This window comes from Oncorhynchus keta, chromosome 19, assembly GCF_023373465.1.
Source record: "Oncorhynchus keta strain PuntledgeMale-10-30-2019 chromosome 19, Oket_V2, whole genome shotgun sequence".
Taxonomy (NCBI): Eukaryota; Metazoa; Chordata; class Actinopteri; order Salmoniformes; family Salmonidae; genus Oncorhynchus; species Oncorhynchus keta.
Window position 1 is genome coordinate 36,782,616 of NC_068439.1, and position 17,875 is coordinate 36,800,490.

Sequence of the window (17,875 nt, forward strand, 5' to 3'; positions counted from 1 at the left end):
TTGCCATATGATCCCTGATTCATAATTGGTGGATGCAATAGTTGATGGTTGGTGACTATTGAGCAGTGTATTAACATTGGCTGATGAATTATTCTTTTCATTGTATTTTTTTCAATACTTTTCCCTATCGTTTCTTATAACGGGGAGCATGATTTTCATAAGAGGCCTTTCATGCAAAAACCTGGACAGTGCCAGTGTGCAGATCCCTAAAAAAAGACCTTAGTCCTTTCTACTTCTAAATGATCCCTTACTTAGTCCTCGGAATTGCAGACTAGCATCCAGTCGAGACACGAGTGATTGGGACTGAGAGGTGGGATGGTCAAAATACCACAAAATATAAACTTTTTTGCCTTCAGAGATTCAAAGTAAAAAATAGGGGAGAAATGAGAGGGAGGGAGTGAGAAAGAGGCAAAGAACTTCAAAGGATGATTATATTTCATTATTGGCCTCTGGCTCTGCGTTCAAGGATATGTACTAAACACAGGTTTTGCCGTACAGCAATTTACAAAGCATAAAGCCAGACCGGTATATCTGTTCTTATGATAACTTTGAAATAGGGAATAATATGGACGTTTAAGTTTACGATAAACAGGGAGAAGTATTAGCAGCCCTTTGAAACAACCTTGTATGAAAGGTTATTCCTCATTCAAATAAAACTATTAGAGGCAAGATGCAATTAACGGAACATCTTACGGTTGAGATGTATTATAACAGTATATTTGATTGGCTTTTTCTTTAGTGCTGGGCCGCAGACTTCGCCAGTTTTGACAAACTACGTTTGTTAAAGACGTGCAGATGTGACACTTTGGGGGGGAAAAAAGAATACCTCTTCAGCAATACCGTTTCTCTTGTTGTCAGATTGAAATCAAATGTAAAACATCTCAATACACTTAACTGTAAAAATGAGAATAAAAAAAACAAACAACATAAGAAACGAGAAATATACATTACTACAAAATAAAGTATACAGAACTGGAAATAATAAACCACGATCCAGGACCCCAGACTATGAATAACTGTCTTCAGGTCACAGGGGAGGTGATTGAGGCAGCCAGTGATCTCTAACTCTGCTACACTATACATATACAAAAGTGTGTGGACACGCCCTGCCACACTCACTACCGAGTTCTGATAGTATACCTGTAGTTCCAAACGGCCTCTGGTATCAAAATCAGCACAATAACTGTTCGTCGGGAGCTTCATGAAATGGGTTTCCATGGCCGAGCAGCTGCACACAAGCCTAAGATCACCATGCGCAATGCTAAGCATTGGCTGGAGTGGTGTTAAGCTCGCCGCCATTGGACTCTGGAGCAGTGGTAACATGTTCTCTGGAGTGATGAATCACGCTTCACTGGCAGTCTGACGGACTAATCTGGGTTCGGCAGATGCCAGGAGAACGCTACCTGCCCCAATGCATAGTGCCAACTGTAAAGTTTGGTGGAGGAGGAATAATGGTCTGGGGCTGTTTTTTATTGTTTGGGCTAGGCCCCTTAGTTCCAGTGAAGGGAAATCTTGAAGCTACAGCATACATTAACATTCGAGACGATTCTGTGCTTAAAACTTTCTGACAACAGTTTGGGGAATGCCCTTTCCTGTTTCAGCATGACAATACCCATGTGCACAAAGCGAGGTCCATACAGAAATTTTTGGTTGAGATTGGTGTGGAAGAACTTGACTGGCCTGCACAGAGCCCTGACCTCAACCCCATCGAACACATTTGGAATGAATTGGGACGCCGACTGCGAGCCAGGCCTAATTTCCCAACATCAGTGACCGACCTCACTAATGCTCTTGTGGCTTAATGGAAGCAAGTCCCAGCAGCAATGTTCCAATAACTAGTGGAAAGCCTTCCCAGAAGATTGGAGGCTGTTATAACAGCAAAGGTGGGACCAACTCCATATTAATGCCCCTGATTTTGGAATGAGATGTTCGACGAGCAGGTGTCCACATACTTTTGGGCATTGGTTCTATATCATCAGTTCTAGGCAATGCAGATTTCCAGCTCTAACCATTTGTAATGGACTTACGATGGAATACTTGACCATTTCCATCAATGACTAGCACAACATACTTCCCATTGTAGCCGTCAATCCATCTGACGATCAATGGATATTGATAGAAAATGTTGTTGTTGGCAGCCCTATATTTTGATTGTCTTCGGGGCCCACTGCCCTGCCTAAGAAGAAATATGGGAACACTAACATCAGTGGCAATCAGAAAATGACATTAAAAGGTATATAATAATAATATTGGTTAAACTTTACTTAAAGCATCCAGCTAGCTTTATAACTTGTTATAATCATGCATAAGCATTTATAATGTCTTATAGCAAGGCTTTTAATGTTTTATGTATTTCTATGCATATCATTTTCAACCGTCTCAAACGTCTGTTATTTAGTCTAGATCATTATGAGATTATTATAAGACATTATAAAGGTGCCATACATGCATCATGACATACCTGTCGGCTGCAAGTGGTCAATTCAGCGGATGGATTGATATTCAATGTATGTTTTTAATAAAAAAAGGAACTGACCCCAACTCTAAACCCGAACCCTGTTATATCTAGCCTACTCATGTATACCCCCAGTGTCATAAAACAGCTGTGGGAATGGAAATGGACAAGTTCAAGTCTCAGTTGGTAGAGCATGGCGCTTGTAACGCCAGGGAAGTGGGTTCAATCCCCGGGACCACCCATACGTAGAATGTATGCACACATGACTGTAAGTCGCTTTGGATAAAAGCGTCTGCTAAATGGCATTATTATTATTATTATTATTATTATTATGATCATGAGAAATGTGCCTGCTCTGCAATAAACGTTCTCACTGTCGCACCTGGGTTAGCCGCTGACGCCACGTTGGACTGACCAATCAGGCTTTACAGGAGCACGGGAAGCTCGAAGGCATCTTAATATGGGCGTGGACTACATTCGTGTGCGAGTTCGGACAGCGAAATGATTGGCTGCGCCAATTCCTACACTGTTTTTGCAGACCCATCCGGCCTACAAGGTTCGGCTATTTTATCGGGATATACCGGGACTGTAAAAAATCTGTTTGACCGACTGACAGACAGACAGACGAAAGCTCGTAATTGAACAAATCTAGCATATGCCTGGAGAGAGCGCAGCACAGTGCAAAGGATACTAAAACAAGGATGAAAAGTAGGAAATAGAAGGCGCGACAGCAATTTGGCCCTAATAAGAAGGCAAAGGTTTACGTAACCTACGTGTGCCGCGCGCGTTATTACGCACAATCTCTCACTCCCTCCTTCCCCACTGCCACTCAGTCATTCTCTCTCTCCGCACGCACACACACGCTCCCTCACTTTTCGTGGGAGAAAGTAGGAAGGGGGAAAGAGAAAGGAGAGAGAGTGGTTTCAGGTCTCTTTGCTCTCTCCGTGGTGGGTACTCATATCCACTCCGCTGACTCAATGGAGTTTTAGCACTAGGGATATAAAATCAATATTTATTGCCCGTACCCCTTTTACTATTTAAATTTGTACATAGCATATGTAGATACAGGTCACTTATTAAAGAAGCGTTAAGGAGAGGTAAAACACGTCTCCAGAGGCGAGCCCTTTTCTTCTTCTTTTTGCCTCACAGGAGGTCCAGTCGAAACTCTCTTCGACTGACTTTCTGTGAGAGAGGATATCTCATTTGAACATATCCTACTTTATAGTCCAGCGTCAAACAACTAAAAAACTATGGATATTCGAGATTGCCCCTTTCGGAAGAAGCGGAGACCATGGCGCTTGGACTTTTCCTCTTTTGTCTTGGTAACCCTGGTGCTCGCGCTGTGCCAACTACCCGTGGCTCGGGCAGGTAAGATGGCTTTTATTTTTGTGCGTTCCAGTGAGACTTTGTAGCTAAATATTTGTCTGAAATGCCATGCATATTGTACCACATCTCAGAATTGTCAAGCACTGACTGCCTGTACCTTGCTATTTGCTTTCTGATGTGTGTGATGCTCTTTGGCATGATTTCTAGCTTAGATTTACAGGTGACCTGTGGTAGTTTAGCCTACTGCTAGCCAACATTACCCCAAAACAGTACATTCTGAACAGGGTTTATAACTCATTTAATGTTATTCTCAAACAATATTTTGAGGCTTTTTTCTTTGTCTTCTTCAATTGGCCGTAGTGAAACGCGCTGCGCTGACAGGTGTCAGTCAGTGCCCTATTGCAGTTAGCCCAACGGCTCAACCGTTTCGGATATTTAGACGCTTTTTGTAGTTGTTGTGAATGTAATGTTTTATTCTAGATTTGCCAATAGCTTTAAACGCAAAAGGTTTTTCAGGAGGAATTAAGTTCCTCATGCGCCCATTGCGCATCGATGCGCTTGTCATTCCACACGGGGCCATAGGATAGGACGGTGCGTTCAGCACCCGACATTATACTGAGATAGGCTACTTTGGAGTTGACGACTGATGTATCGTTCTCTTCACTACTGGATGTAGGTATGTGGATATACAGTAGCAACGTCAAAAAGTAACGACTGTGGACATTGTATGGTGACTTGATAAGATATTTATCAGTTCACCCCGCCCCTCCCCATCACCATCGCCTCTCATCACTCTTATTATACAGTGTATGTACTGTGACAATGGAAGGCTGTTTTGTGTTCCATCCTGTCTTTAGGCCTGCTTGTGATAGCCCATAACGTACGTTGTTTAACATTGGTCACCTCTATTGTTTTGTTTTTTTTCGGTTTCTAAAAATAGTTACCATTGTTTTTATTAAGTTACTGTATCATGATTGAATCATATTATTGATTTATGTGATCCTTTTGAACAATAAGCAGTTTAAAGCGAACAACAACTTATGCTTAACAATACCCTAATCGACAATTGCCGATCAATACTTTTAATTAGGTCTACTAATAATGTAGCTTTTTTAATCAGTTATCGTTATGATTATAATACTTTTAATTATACACGGATAACTATTTATTTTACGATTCAACAGCGTCAATGTTTTTTCGAAGAATTTGGTGTCAAAGAATGTCTTCTAGGCAGGACGGTAATTCCGTGATTGACCACTACATTATAACATGCGCATTTGGATGTTTCCGTCATGTTTAATTAACACAGAGGTACCATTCATTCCCACAACTCTACTAGTTATGCTCTTAGTAAAATGTTACTTCCGTAGAATTGAACTTTTATCAATTATTTATTTATTCATTTGGACATAGGTAACTAATAATAGGCCTACAATTGAACCATTAAAGGTGACACCTTATTATGCTAATATAATAGGCACTCGTATAATTATATTATAGCATAACAATAATATCCTACAGTTTTATATTGCAATTGCATATTGAGCTTTATCCCAAATGTATGTAAAAAGAGCACTGCAGGTGGTGCCTGCATGGGAAACGTCTTGGAAGATATTGGCAATGTAATATATTAATATAGCCAACATTTTCAAAACACATAGCTGTTCTCTTCAGGTGCGAAATTGAATGAATGCGACTTTATTCTTCAGTTTTGGTTAATTACGCTCTAATGCCCTAGGCGTTTTAAGTGGGAATAGATGCTGGTGTGTACGGATGGGGGTTTGTAGCATAATGTGTGCACTCTTCTGTTTTCCTTGGCTCGAGTACGAATTTCAGATTGCCGAGCCGATTGCATTTTCCCGTCGTCCGACTGCTGTGTGTATTTTGGAGGAGGAAGTCTGAACATTTTTGCTTTTTATGAATAGGTTATTATACGGGAGTGTGCGCTTCTGCGAGAACGAGTCGGGGAGTGAGAAGTATGGAGAGAGAAAGCGTATGTGTCTCGGAGTGTATGTTCGCTTTGTACAGTTGTCTTTTTTTATACGTCTGTGAACCCTATGGATTTTTTTTTACATTTCGGGTGATGAAGTGCCCCTTTCAAATGAATGTGCACCACTGTGTCTCTGATACCTTGGACTGTTTTTCTCACGTTATGAACTATATGGATGGAGTGTGCTTGCAGAAATGCATAAGATAATTTACAAGTTCAGAAGTGCTTTCTCTTTATGATAATTACTCAACGAACAGAATATTCGATGGATTGGTATAATCTTCTTTCCATAGTTAGGCACACTTGTGCGGAAGTGTCCTTGCGCACGTTTGTAAGACAAGGCCGTATCTAAACATTCATTCAAACTCCTGCTACTACCCATGCTACTGCGTGATAGCTTCTTGGTTTATGATGTTCACAAATGGCATGTGGATATAGGCTAAACACTAAAACAGGTCCCCACCCAGGCAATGAAAACCCGAATTAGAGATGGTCTGTGCTGTGGCTCCCTCCAGAAGGTCTGGCTCTACTGTTTATTCCCTTCCATCTGGGGTATACAAAAAAAGTGCGCATATATAGCACGACAGACACAGAGGGTACAAGGAATGAAAGCAGGGTTTTGTAAATGAACAAAATATGTGGGCAATATTTTCTTAACATGGATGTTCCTCAACCTAATTTCAAAGCAATCATTCTCAAAGAACGGTCTGTCTCACATATTCCAAACAAAACACCTTCCCTCACTGACACCCTCTTTCCCCTGCGCTCTCGCACTCTTCCTCCCCCTAGCAGTCACATAGGTAGTGAATAGAGCCACTGTGGGGCCGATTAGTAGGGCCCTGGCTATTTGTTCTCAGCCTATGCCACAGGCATGCTTGTGGGTGTACATATGTCTGAGTATTCATCTATGTGTACTCTGCAACTGGATGCCTGTCTCCTTTATTGTCCTTTTGTCTTGTCGTTTTTCCCCATGTGGGACATATTCTTCACATATTTCTTGTTCTCTCTCTCTCAATTCAATTCAATTCAATTCAATTCAATTCAAGGGCTTTATTGGCATGGGAAACATGTGTTAACATTGCCAAAGCAAGTGAGGTAGACAACATACAAAGTGAATATATAAAGTGAAAAACAACAAAAATTAACAGTAACAGTCTCTCTCTCTCTCTCTCTCTCTCTCTCTCTCTCTCTCTCTCTCTCTCTCTCTCTCTTCCCCTCTCCCTCTTTCTCTCCTTGCCTTGGCATATGCTTGTTGCTTTTGTCCAGTTGCATGTTGTCCCTGAAGTTGAGCAGTACCGTAGCCGCGTTTAGCTGCCTCCAACAGGAAGCAGCGGTGGTGGGGATCTCGTCAGACCACCACACTACCTAGGAGAAACTGTACAAGGGCCTAGTGTTAGTGTACCATGAGAGGTGTCCGTCTCCTCCGTTCACTTATCATTGGAGTTGATGAGGGGTTCAGGGTTGGTCAAGAGCCCACAAAGAAAAACCAAAGGGGCATCAAGTCATCCACGATGTGTCATGAACCCACAACCCACCCAGTTGCCCACATCCCACTCCGCACACCAAGACGTAGACTTAGGGCTTGGCCCAGACCGAGGCCATACTGTAGATGTTAAACGTGCACGACCTAAGGCCCTAACTGCGTATCAACCATGTAAAGCTGTAAATCCGAAATCTTGCAGTGTCAAAAAAGGGCCTACCCACTTCACGTGCCGCCCACCATAAATGTCAGACTAACCGCAGTAGCCCATCAGACTAGACCCCGTCAGACTAGACCCCGTCAGACTAGACCCCGTCAGACTAGAGGCACTTTCCACGCTCTGCTTTTGAGGAGATGATTTGGGTTTTGCGAGACAGATAGTTAGACATCTTTCCTTCAAGGGTTTTCTGAAAATTGACTTGCCAAAGTGTGCCAAAGCGTAATCATACAGTGTCAGTCTAGACCTACTGTTCCTGGTAGACTAATCACTGTCATTTCCCTGGTTGTAGGAAGTGTGTTGGAGTGTCTGGGAACTCAGATGGGTAATTTTGCATGTAGATTTGTATCAATTATTTCAGACTGGCAATATTTTATATATGTTTGAAGGCCTCAGCTGTCCATTAGTGGGACATGCATGAGATGTAACAATAGAAATGACAGATCATGCATTCTGCTATTGTACAGTCTAATCCGTAAGTGTAGTTTGAATTTATGGACCTAGTCATCTAGAATTCTCTTGCTATATTAGTGTTGTTTTTGATCACGATAAGTGTTTTAGAGACCTATGATTTTCACAATGTATGGTTGCTTTTGTGGACAATTCACCGGGAATCCAGACAGTTTCTGTGTTTAAATGGCTGCTTGTACGGACTATATCACCCCTGACCCCCTTCATATAACATAGTGGGCCATTTAGAGATGAAAAATCATAGCCTGCCATCGTCTCCCACCTCACATAATGTTCGAATTCGAGACAATGTTCACCGATAAACATGTCAAAATGCTAGGTGATTTTACTGAAGGGAATTCACCAATTCGGATTGGCTGTTTCCAAGGGTCTCCATAAACGATGATGATACCTTATTGTTCTGTAATCTGCATAGTTCCACAGCACTATTTCACAAGGCTGACTTTATCACCATTCCTAGTCTCAGTGGTAAATTAGGTTTAAGCTCTTTGGTATACTTTGTTAAAGTCTGGTTTGATTTCACTGTTTTCTATTTTTTTTTAAATCAAGAGAGACTCTGTGTATAAACTCTCAGTAATTTATTGGGTAAAACACTGGTTACAAGTTAGACTCATGGTTATGGCAGCTATGTAACATTACAAAGTGACAACAGTTTATGTTGTATATCTATAAAAGGCATTGCGTTTGGACTTACATGTAAAACAGAGTTGTGGATCCCCTGGTTAGGATGTGGGACAAGTTCAGCCATGTGTTTAACATGGAAAGGCACTAAGTTGTTACTCCCTGAGTTGGGATTCTTGCTCGTGCTTCTGTTGGATCCTAGGCCTAACTGTCAAGAAGACGTGCAGTATCTTAGCCTTCCAACTTTGCTTCAGTTCTTTATTTGGCAGCGGCTGTCTTGGGCTTGTATGTTTTAGTAGGCCACCAAGGCCTATCATATTGTGGTCCGGGTATCCTCCCTTAAGGGCTAATCCTGTCCTAGGCCCAACTGAGTCACTGGCTGAACTGAACTGGCGGAACATTCGTCACGGTCCACGTTGGCACTCTGCGGTAGAACTGCCGGGTCGGGGGGGTAGCGCTACTTTTTGTAGCGTAGGGCAATGGTTAGGTTCCTAGCCTGGTTAAACCAGACTGAACGCTGCGTTCGAAGTAAAACATCAGTGAACGTAGCACTCAAGTCTGTTTTAACCAGGCTATAGCTAGTCCACCTCCTCACTAGCTTCATATTAAACAGAACGAGCTGCGATTCACCACTGTCCACCATGCTGTCCTGCTTGTCTTCCCCTGCCATTCACCCGGAGTTGCTTGAGGGTACGATCCCATACGCAGAAGAATTGAGGGCTTTCCTATGTAAAGTTTTGTGGCGTTTGACTTGTGATCCTCTTTATAGCACCTATTGTGATTTTCAACTCTACTGAATGTTTTTTTTCTCCAGAGGCTGCAGGCCTCAGACAAAAGGAAGTGCAGCCGTTACTAGGTTAGACCTAAGCTGTAGTCAGGGGCTTACAACAGATTGTCTGATAATGTGATCTCCTGTCTAGTAACGTCTCTGTCGAATGAAACGTGTTTGGAGACACCCATGACCATATTAGGAGCAGACATGGAGGTGTGTTAGCTAGGCTGTTTGAAACGCTGATCGTGCCCAACACTGCATGTACATGACAGACGACAGGTGGTTTCTTTAATTGTATGACACGGCAACGTTTCATCAGTGGTTTTGGGGAATGGTTTGACGGCTAGACGTCGTTAGAAGTTTCTCAACTTGCGGTTGAGTTCGTCAATCTTCAGTCGTCTCTAACACTTTAACCCCAGGCAACTCTTCCAAAGATTTTACCTCACTTTGAAATCTCTACCGCAGTGACAAGTTGTGCTGTCTTTCATATTAAATCGGAATTGTATATAAATATATGTGTATCATATGTCTCAATAACTCCTTTTTATAGTGCGGGTGGTTATAATGGATTTTCTGTCTGTGTACATGGATGATTATAAATACATTATAACTATAGAGAATGATACAAATTATAGGCCTAACCTCCAGTCTGAGCTGAACACACATGCCTAACTGTTGTGGTTGGCTGGAGAGAACGATAGAGTGAGAGTTCAAAGCGAGGAAATCGAGGACCAACTTGGATTTGGTCTGGGTCCTTTTTCGAAGGCAAGAATCGTCTTCCGTGTCATCTATGTTTTATATCTCTTTTCTTATCCTATTTTTGTCTCCTTCTCATTCCATCCTGTCTGCAACTATTTTCTGTTGTCTCTCTCTCTCTCTCTTTGTTTTTCTCACTGTCTCTCTCTCTAACAATGTCTGTTTGGTGTGGCAGTAAAGGTCAGGGGTCAATGTGTCAGGCTGCGGGTCTGTCTGGTATTTGGAGCCTTGCGAGGAGGCCCCAGAAGAAAGAGTGAAAGGAGCGGGGGTGGAGGTGGGAAACAAGAGGTTACCCACGGGGTGAGGCGAAGAACGCTCCTCAGTCCTGGTTCTCACCCTCCTTGTTTAACGTTGGACAGTGTTACAAAAGTCTAGAGGGTCATCTGGAGTGTGACTGATCTGGTCTGCAGTGGTTTCAAAGGGCTCTGTTCAGCGTGTGTATTGTCATGTCTCCTAGTCTCCTTCAATAGTGTCTGTTCCCAGTCTCTGTGTTTGGACAGTTGGTGTTTGGGTCAGTTAGCTGTTTTATGGTCAAAGTTGTATTGGCCTGGATGTATGGACTCAGTGTTTAAACTGTGATCAGTTATGAACACTGTTGAATGGTTTTATTGGTGTGTGTGTGTGCCTTAGTGTGTGTGCTGTACAGTGTGCATTCTGTCACGAATACAATGAAACAGTAGGCTATATCCATCAGTGTTTTATGCCATCCTATCAAGGCATAGATTGCTTTTCACCCCCAATATATTGTTTGTATTTTAACGTTAATTATACCTTTGGAAATAATTGAGGGTGAAATAAGACATGCAACTGCAGATAGAAATGTAATGAATAGAGCTAACAGGAGTCCTTATTCTACCTGACAGACAATTACGTCTGCTCTACACAGTACTTTTCTATCTGAGCGTTCTGTCACGTTTCACCCTCCTTTCTGACAGCTGTCAGGAGAATTCTGTGTCTGACCTAGCCCCATCTAGTGGTCAATTAAGTTAATTACATTAATAAAGCATCCGCCCAGCTCCTGTTTCAAATCAATCAAATCAAATCATATTTCTTTACCTGCACTTCATTACGTTGCACTATATCTCCCAATTGTCTTACATTTAGAATAGTTTTGATTGGGCATAATGCTATATGTGAATCATTTTTCTTCATAATTAGGCCTGCATATAAAAGACACCATGAACAATTTCTAACATTCTGGTTTATCAGGGATGGAGCATACTACTGTACATATATGTAGGCTATTTCCATGAAAGAAAATGGATAGGCTAGTTCAATAACTGTGCGATTGGGCAATGTGATTCCATAATCACTGTAGCTCACTATCCGGCGTATGTGACAATAACACATCGCGTTTTGTTTTACTATTTTGCTGTGAATAAAGCAACGTGAAGGACAACAGAATGGTTCTCAATTACAGCACCGGGTGTTAACTCCCTTGACACACCCGGCACTCCCATTTAGTGACGCTGTGTACAGGGTGGTCTCTACACTGTGACCATACGTGAGTGGTTAAAGGGGAGGGCGAGAGAATAAAGAAAGCAGGCAAAGAGAAAGCGGGGGTTTTCCTGCGTGCCTGCCTTGTCTAACCCCGTCTGGCTCCATATTTTCCGCTCCTTGTCCCGTGTTTTTTTTTTTTTTTTGGGGGGGGTTGTGTATTTCTGAAGTTATATTTTGGTTCGTTCCCCTCTCCCAAGGCCTACTGACAGGAAGGGCCCATTGAGCAGAGCAGCGGTGAGCGGACCGAGACAGAGGTGTTCATTGTGTGCGTGATCCTGCGGTGGAGTCTGACACAGGCCGTGGTATCGCGGTTTCTCTCCTCCCCTCTCTCTCGTCCCCTTTCGCTCTCGTCCCTCTCTCACGGTCGCTCTCATCCTCTCTCTTTCTCCTTCCTTCGCTCTCTCCCTCTTTCTACCACCTTCTCTCTCTTTCTCTCCCTCTCTCCCCCACGGCTCGTTATCCCAGTTCCTGTTTTGGAGAGTTAATGGGGCATTACAGTATCACTCTCCCACTCTCTCTGTCTGTAGAGAATTCCCCCTCTGCTACACCGTTGATCCCTCCGTTTCCCTCTCTCTCTCTAAGTTAGTGTGCTGCTAACAGACGGTGGGCCCGATTCTCTGAGTCAATATTAACGCACCATTTGAGAGTTCACCATAAATATTGTCATCTGAGGCCTTCAAACATGTTGCTAGCAGGGTGTGACCTAAACACAATTAGCCTGGATTGGATCATTGTGATGAAAATGATATAATACCATATGGTCCAGTTCATTTTACATTGAGACTCCAATACAGAGTACAGACTGGCTTATGGGAATAAGAGAATCATATCATTACATATGAATGTGCTTTGTTTGGGGGCATTTTTCAATGATCAAAAGATACATTCCTATTCCAGGCTAGGATTGCTTTTCTCTTTCGTTTCAAAGTGCTTATTCGTCGAAGTGGTGGCTTACTGTTTTTATTTTATTTTTTATGTAATGGCAACATTAAAGGTCTGTGGTAATTCAGACATTCCAATACCTCCTGCCTGTAAAATGCTTGACTGGCATCATAAGGATATTAGGACTAGTGTCACTGCAGGGTGCGCTACAAATGAAACGTTGCTGCCCACTAACGGTATAGAAGAAATGGACCTAGCGTCTCGAACACAGACAGGGCAGCCAAGACCAACTCTTGACTGCAATAATACAACCTTGAGAAAAGTCCCTCCACTGAAACATAGTGAAGAAAGATGGGGAGTACCTTATCTTGTTTAGGCTGTACACACTGCTCTCTTGTTGGAGTGTCTAGGAACTTAGTCACATTCCGGAACCAACCAAGTGCCCCATTCCAGCTAAATTGGTAACTGGGTGGAGTCTAAACGATTTATCCTGCTAGGTAATAGAGCATGCTGGAAGTAATACGTGCTTTGTTGAGTACATGAATTCAAGCATGCCTTCTTGCATATCCAACCAATTCTTACTTGGGCAGAATAGACAGGTTCAACGTGGCACATTGAATGAGGGCCAGTTTCCCAGATTAAGCCTAGTCTTAGCTAAAGAGTATGCTAAATGGAGAATCCCTATTGAAAGTGCTTTTTAGTCCAGATGTAGGCTTAATGTAGACCTGGGAACCTGGCCCTGAGGAGTCAGCCCATTGGTTTAGGCCTGGGAAACTGGCCCTGAGGAGTCACCCATTGGTTCCGCCAAGCAAAGTATGGGTGACAGACAGTCATACCTGGTATGGAGGCAGGATGTGAGATTGGTGGTGATGTCTGCGGTCGGTTTATTCTGATTGCACAGACTTCCATGACTCAGCACTATCCCATTTATGGTACTTGTTATATTTGCTTGACAGACACTGGTTGAATAGAGGAGCCTGTTCCTCAGGTTAGATAGATTGTGGACTAGACTTGGGGACCTTCTATTGCCGTAAAAACGTTTTGCATGTATTTTTCTTACAGAAATAATTATGTCTATGATACTTTGACCTCTGGATGAGTGTAGGTGTAGGATATAGGCCTAATATTGAATCTACAAATCTTACTGGAATGGTTGTTGTCTGTGGTGGTGGGTCTCAGACCACAACCTATAAAGAAACATATTATTATATGTAAGGTGATTCTAGTCAATTGGTTTCAATGTCAAAGCTATATCATGATAGAGTCCATTCATGAAGATGTAACAAAGGATCACGACCATAACTCCATGCAGTTTTGTCTATTAACCCTTTCTCTCTCTCTCTCCGTCTCTTCTCAGATCCAGTGGATGTGTTGCGGATGCTGCAGCTGCCCTCTCTCCCCGAAGGGGTGCGGAAGGTTCCAGGCTTCTGCACCTCCCGCCGTGCCGGCTCCGCTGACCACGCCTACCGCATCACCAAGAAGGCCCAGATCTCTGCCCCCACCAATCAGCTCTTCTCAGGTACAGTACCTCTATATTCATGTCTAACTAGGGTCCTGTTCGGAAGAAAACGGATTCAAACAGGGAGGGACTACATGGACTTTCCTAATAAGAAATGTTCATTTTTGTTTTCCGTTGCAAAGCGCTTTAAAATGCCTTCCGTTGGGTGCCCTAATGAACACGACCCAGGCCTCAACTGGACTGAAGCCTCAACATACCTCATCTCTCAGGTTGACTTGGAAAGATGTGGTCGACATTACCTGTAAATGGGATGGATTGCTGAAATAATGGACACAGACGGGGGCATACAATTTATGCCACGTGCATTCTGTGAATTTATTTTTGTAATGTGTCATGATTGCTATTTTTGTCTCTTTTGGTGGTTCTTATCATTGTTGTTCGGTTTTAGAGTTTATTTTCATCCTACAATTACCATAAGGAGGTTAGTTGGGCCATAACTTTAGTGCTAGATTGCTTTTGCGTTAGGCATATAATTATTTTGTGCAAGAGCATGTGAAATGTAAATGCCTTTGGAAGAGCCTAAACAAATGAAGGGCCCACTAACTATCGTCTGAGACCCTGAAGCGCGCTAGGATTGTAAGTAGCACTTATGTGGTTGAAAGATATCCTGAAAAGTCAGAAGCTCATTTTCCTAGTCTGGGTTTTATATTTTTTCGGCACCCACCTCTTATGTCTGTTCACACTTCAATCCTTCAAACCCTCACCTTTAAGATCCAATAAAATGTGCATCTGTCTACACTTAGACACCCCTAACTCTAATTTGTCATCAGTCGTCTACCCCTCTCCTGTGTCTAATGTCCTTCTTCCATGCCTCCCTCTCCCCTCTTCTTTCATTCCTCCATTCCTCTTTCTCTTCTTTTCCTCCCTTCATGCCCCCCCACCCTTCAGGTCGTTTCCCGGAGAACTTCTCCATCATGGCCCTGGTCAAGGCCCATGCGGGCCTCCAGGCCTTCCTGTTGTCCATCTACAGTGAGCAGGGTGTCCAGCAGCTGGGTGTGGAGCTGGGACGCTCCCCCGTCTTCCTGTACGAGGACCAGACCGGCAAGCCCGCCCCCGAGGACTACCCCCTCTTCAGTGGCGTCAACCTGGCCGACGGCAAGTCAGTAACAACGCGTCCCGCGGCTCTGTGTGTGTGTGTGTGTGTGTGTGCCTGTGTCAGTATTTGCATGTGTACTGGGTTTGTTTGATGGACTACGGTTTTCAGTGTTTGCATGCATGCTTGTTTTTGTTTTATGCAACTGCGTTACATCATATGGATATCTTGTTGATAAGTCAGATCTTGCAGGGTTGTCATGAGATTTGACCCATTTTGCCTCAGTGTCCCAGAACAGTGGTTTTTAAACCTCTCCTCAAGGACCCTCAGAAGTTTCACAATTTTGTTGTAGCCCTGAACTAAGTCGCCGATCCAACTTATCAAGGGCTTGATAATTAGTTGACAAGTTGAATCTGGTGTGCTAGCTCTGGAACAGTTTAAGTACGTGGAACGGCTGGGGGTCCCATAAGTTTTTCACACGCACACACACACACACACACACACACACACACACACACACACACACACACACACACACGTACAACTTACACTGTACATATTGGGGTTTCCATTAATTAAGCAACCCCCTCCAGCACATTACACAGTTGTGCTTTACCTCCTCCCTGCCTGTAGGTGGCACCGCATCGCTATCTCTGTGTCGAAGAAGAACGTCACCCTGCTCCTGGACTGTAAGAAGCGCATGACCAGGGCCCTGCCTCGCAGCAACAGCCCCGTGGTGGATACCAAGGGCATCACCGTGTTCGGAGCACGCCTGCTGGACGATGAGGTCTTCCAGGTCAGAGGTCACACAGTTAGTCACTAGTGCCATAGAGATATGAATGACACTAGTGCCATAGAGATATAAATTACACTAGTACCATAGAGACATACATGACACTAGTACCATAGAGACATACATGACACTAGTACCATAGAGACATACATGACACTAGTACCATAGAGACATACATGACACTAGTACCATAGAGACATACATGACACTAGTACCATAGAGACATACATGACACTAGTACCATAGAGACATACATGACACTAGTACCATAGAGACATACATGACACTAGTGCCATAGAGACATACATGACACTAGTGCCATAGAGACATACATGACACTAGTGCCATAGAGACATACATGACACTAGTGACACTAGTGCCATACCATAGAGACATACATGACACTAGTACCATAGAGACATACATGACACTAGTGCCATAGAGACATACATGACACTAGTACCATAGAGACATACATTACACTAGTACCATAGAGACATACATGACACCAGTACCATAGAGACATACATGACACTAGTACCATAGAGACATACATTACACTAGTACCATAGAGACATACATGACACTAGTACCATAGAGACATACATGACACTAGTACCATAGAGACATACATGACACTAGTACCATAGAGATATACATGATACTAGTACCATAGAGACATACATGACACTAGTACCATAGAGACATACATGACACTAGTACCATAGAGACATACATGACACTAGTACCATAGAGACATACATGACACTAGTACCATAGAGACATACATGACACTAGTACCATAGAGACATACATGACACTAGTACCATAGAGACATACATGACACTAGTACCATAGAGACATACATGACACTAGTACCATAGAGACATACATGACACTAGTACCATAGAGACATACATGACACTAGTACCATAGAGACATACATGACACTAGTACCATAGAGACATACATGACACTAGTACCATAGAGACATACATGACACTAGTACCATAGAGACATACATGACACTAGTACCATAGAGACATACATGACACTAGTACCATAGAGACATACATGACACTAGTACCATAGAGACATACATGACACTAGTACCATAGAGACATACATGACACTAGTACCATAGAGACATACATGACACTAGTACCATAGAGACATACATGACACTAGTACCATAGAGACATACATGACACTAGTACCATAGAGATATACATGACACTAGTACCATAGAGACATACATGACACTAGTACCATAGAGATATACATGACACTAGTACCATAGAGACATACAGCAAAATAAATAAATTAAATACAGTTGGGAAAGAGGTAGTTGTTTGGGCTAAATTATAGGTGGGCTATGTACAGGTGCAGTAATCTGTAAGATGCTCTGACAGTTGGTGCTTAAAGCTAGTGAGGGAGATAAGTGTTTCCAGTTTCAGAGATTTTTGTAGTTCGTTCCAGTCATTGGCAGCAGAGAACTGGAAGGAGAGGCGGCCAAAGAAAGAATTGGTTTTGGGGGTGACTAGAGAGATATATTTATAGATATAGATATTACCAAGCTGAACCTCTCACAATGACTGCAATGTTCTTCGTTGACCTTCATGTTCTTCTTCTTCTTGTTTGTCCAGCAAAAACCTGATCAACCCTTCTCCCTTCAACGGCAGCGGATCTGCTTTCAGCTCAGGAACTGATTCAAATGATATTACTTCTCATTTCAATGAGGCTTTCTTTTGGTTTTCTAATTCCCACAGGGCGATATCCAACAGCTGCTGATCGCATCCAACCCTCAGGCTGCTTATGACTTCTGTGAACACTACAGCCCCGACTGTGACTCCCCTCTACCCAAGACCCAGTCCCAGGACCCCAACACATACGTGAGTAACACAGCAAAACACCACAGACACTGAACAGCAACCTGGAAGGGAATTAGGATTCGCCAATGCGCCACCACAGGTCACAACAGTTTTCTATAGTACGTTTACCACTTGGAGCTCACGTCACCAGAGTCTCTCTTTGCAGTCCAGCTACTTCAAACATCACGG

At 43.0% G+C, this 17,875-nt stretch overlaps 1 protein-coding gene across 5 annotated transcripts in view; it reads left to right on the forward strand.

Annotated features, from left to right (window-relative positions):
• Positions 1-17,875, forward strand: part of LOC118397680 (collagen alpha-2(XI) chain-like) — a 57,921-nt gene that overhangs the window by 9,939 nt on the left and 30,107 nt on the right. For 2 of the 5 annotated variants that reach the window (XM_052470432.1, XM_052470433.1), the window contains exons 1-5: positions 3,083-3,823; positions 13,828-13,989; positions 14,878-15,088; positions 15,656-15,818; positions 17,585-17,707. In XM_052470432.1, the coding sequence (XP_052326392.1) occupies positions 3,706-3,823; positions 13,828-13,989; positions 14,878-15,088; positions 15,656-15,818; positions 17,585-17,707 (777 nt within the window). In that variant the 5' untranslated portion in view covers positions 3,083-3,705. Of the gene's footprint in view, positions 1-3,070; positions 3,824-13,827; positions 13,990-14,877; positions 15,089-15,655; positions 15,819-17,584; positions 17,708-17,875 lie in introns of those variants that run through there. The other 3 variants (XM_052470429.1, XM_052470431.1, XM_052470430.1) reach the window with 3 other exon arrangements.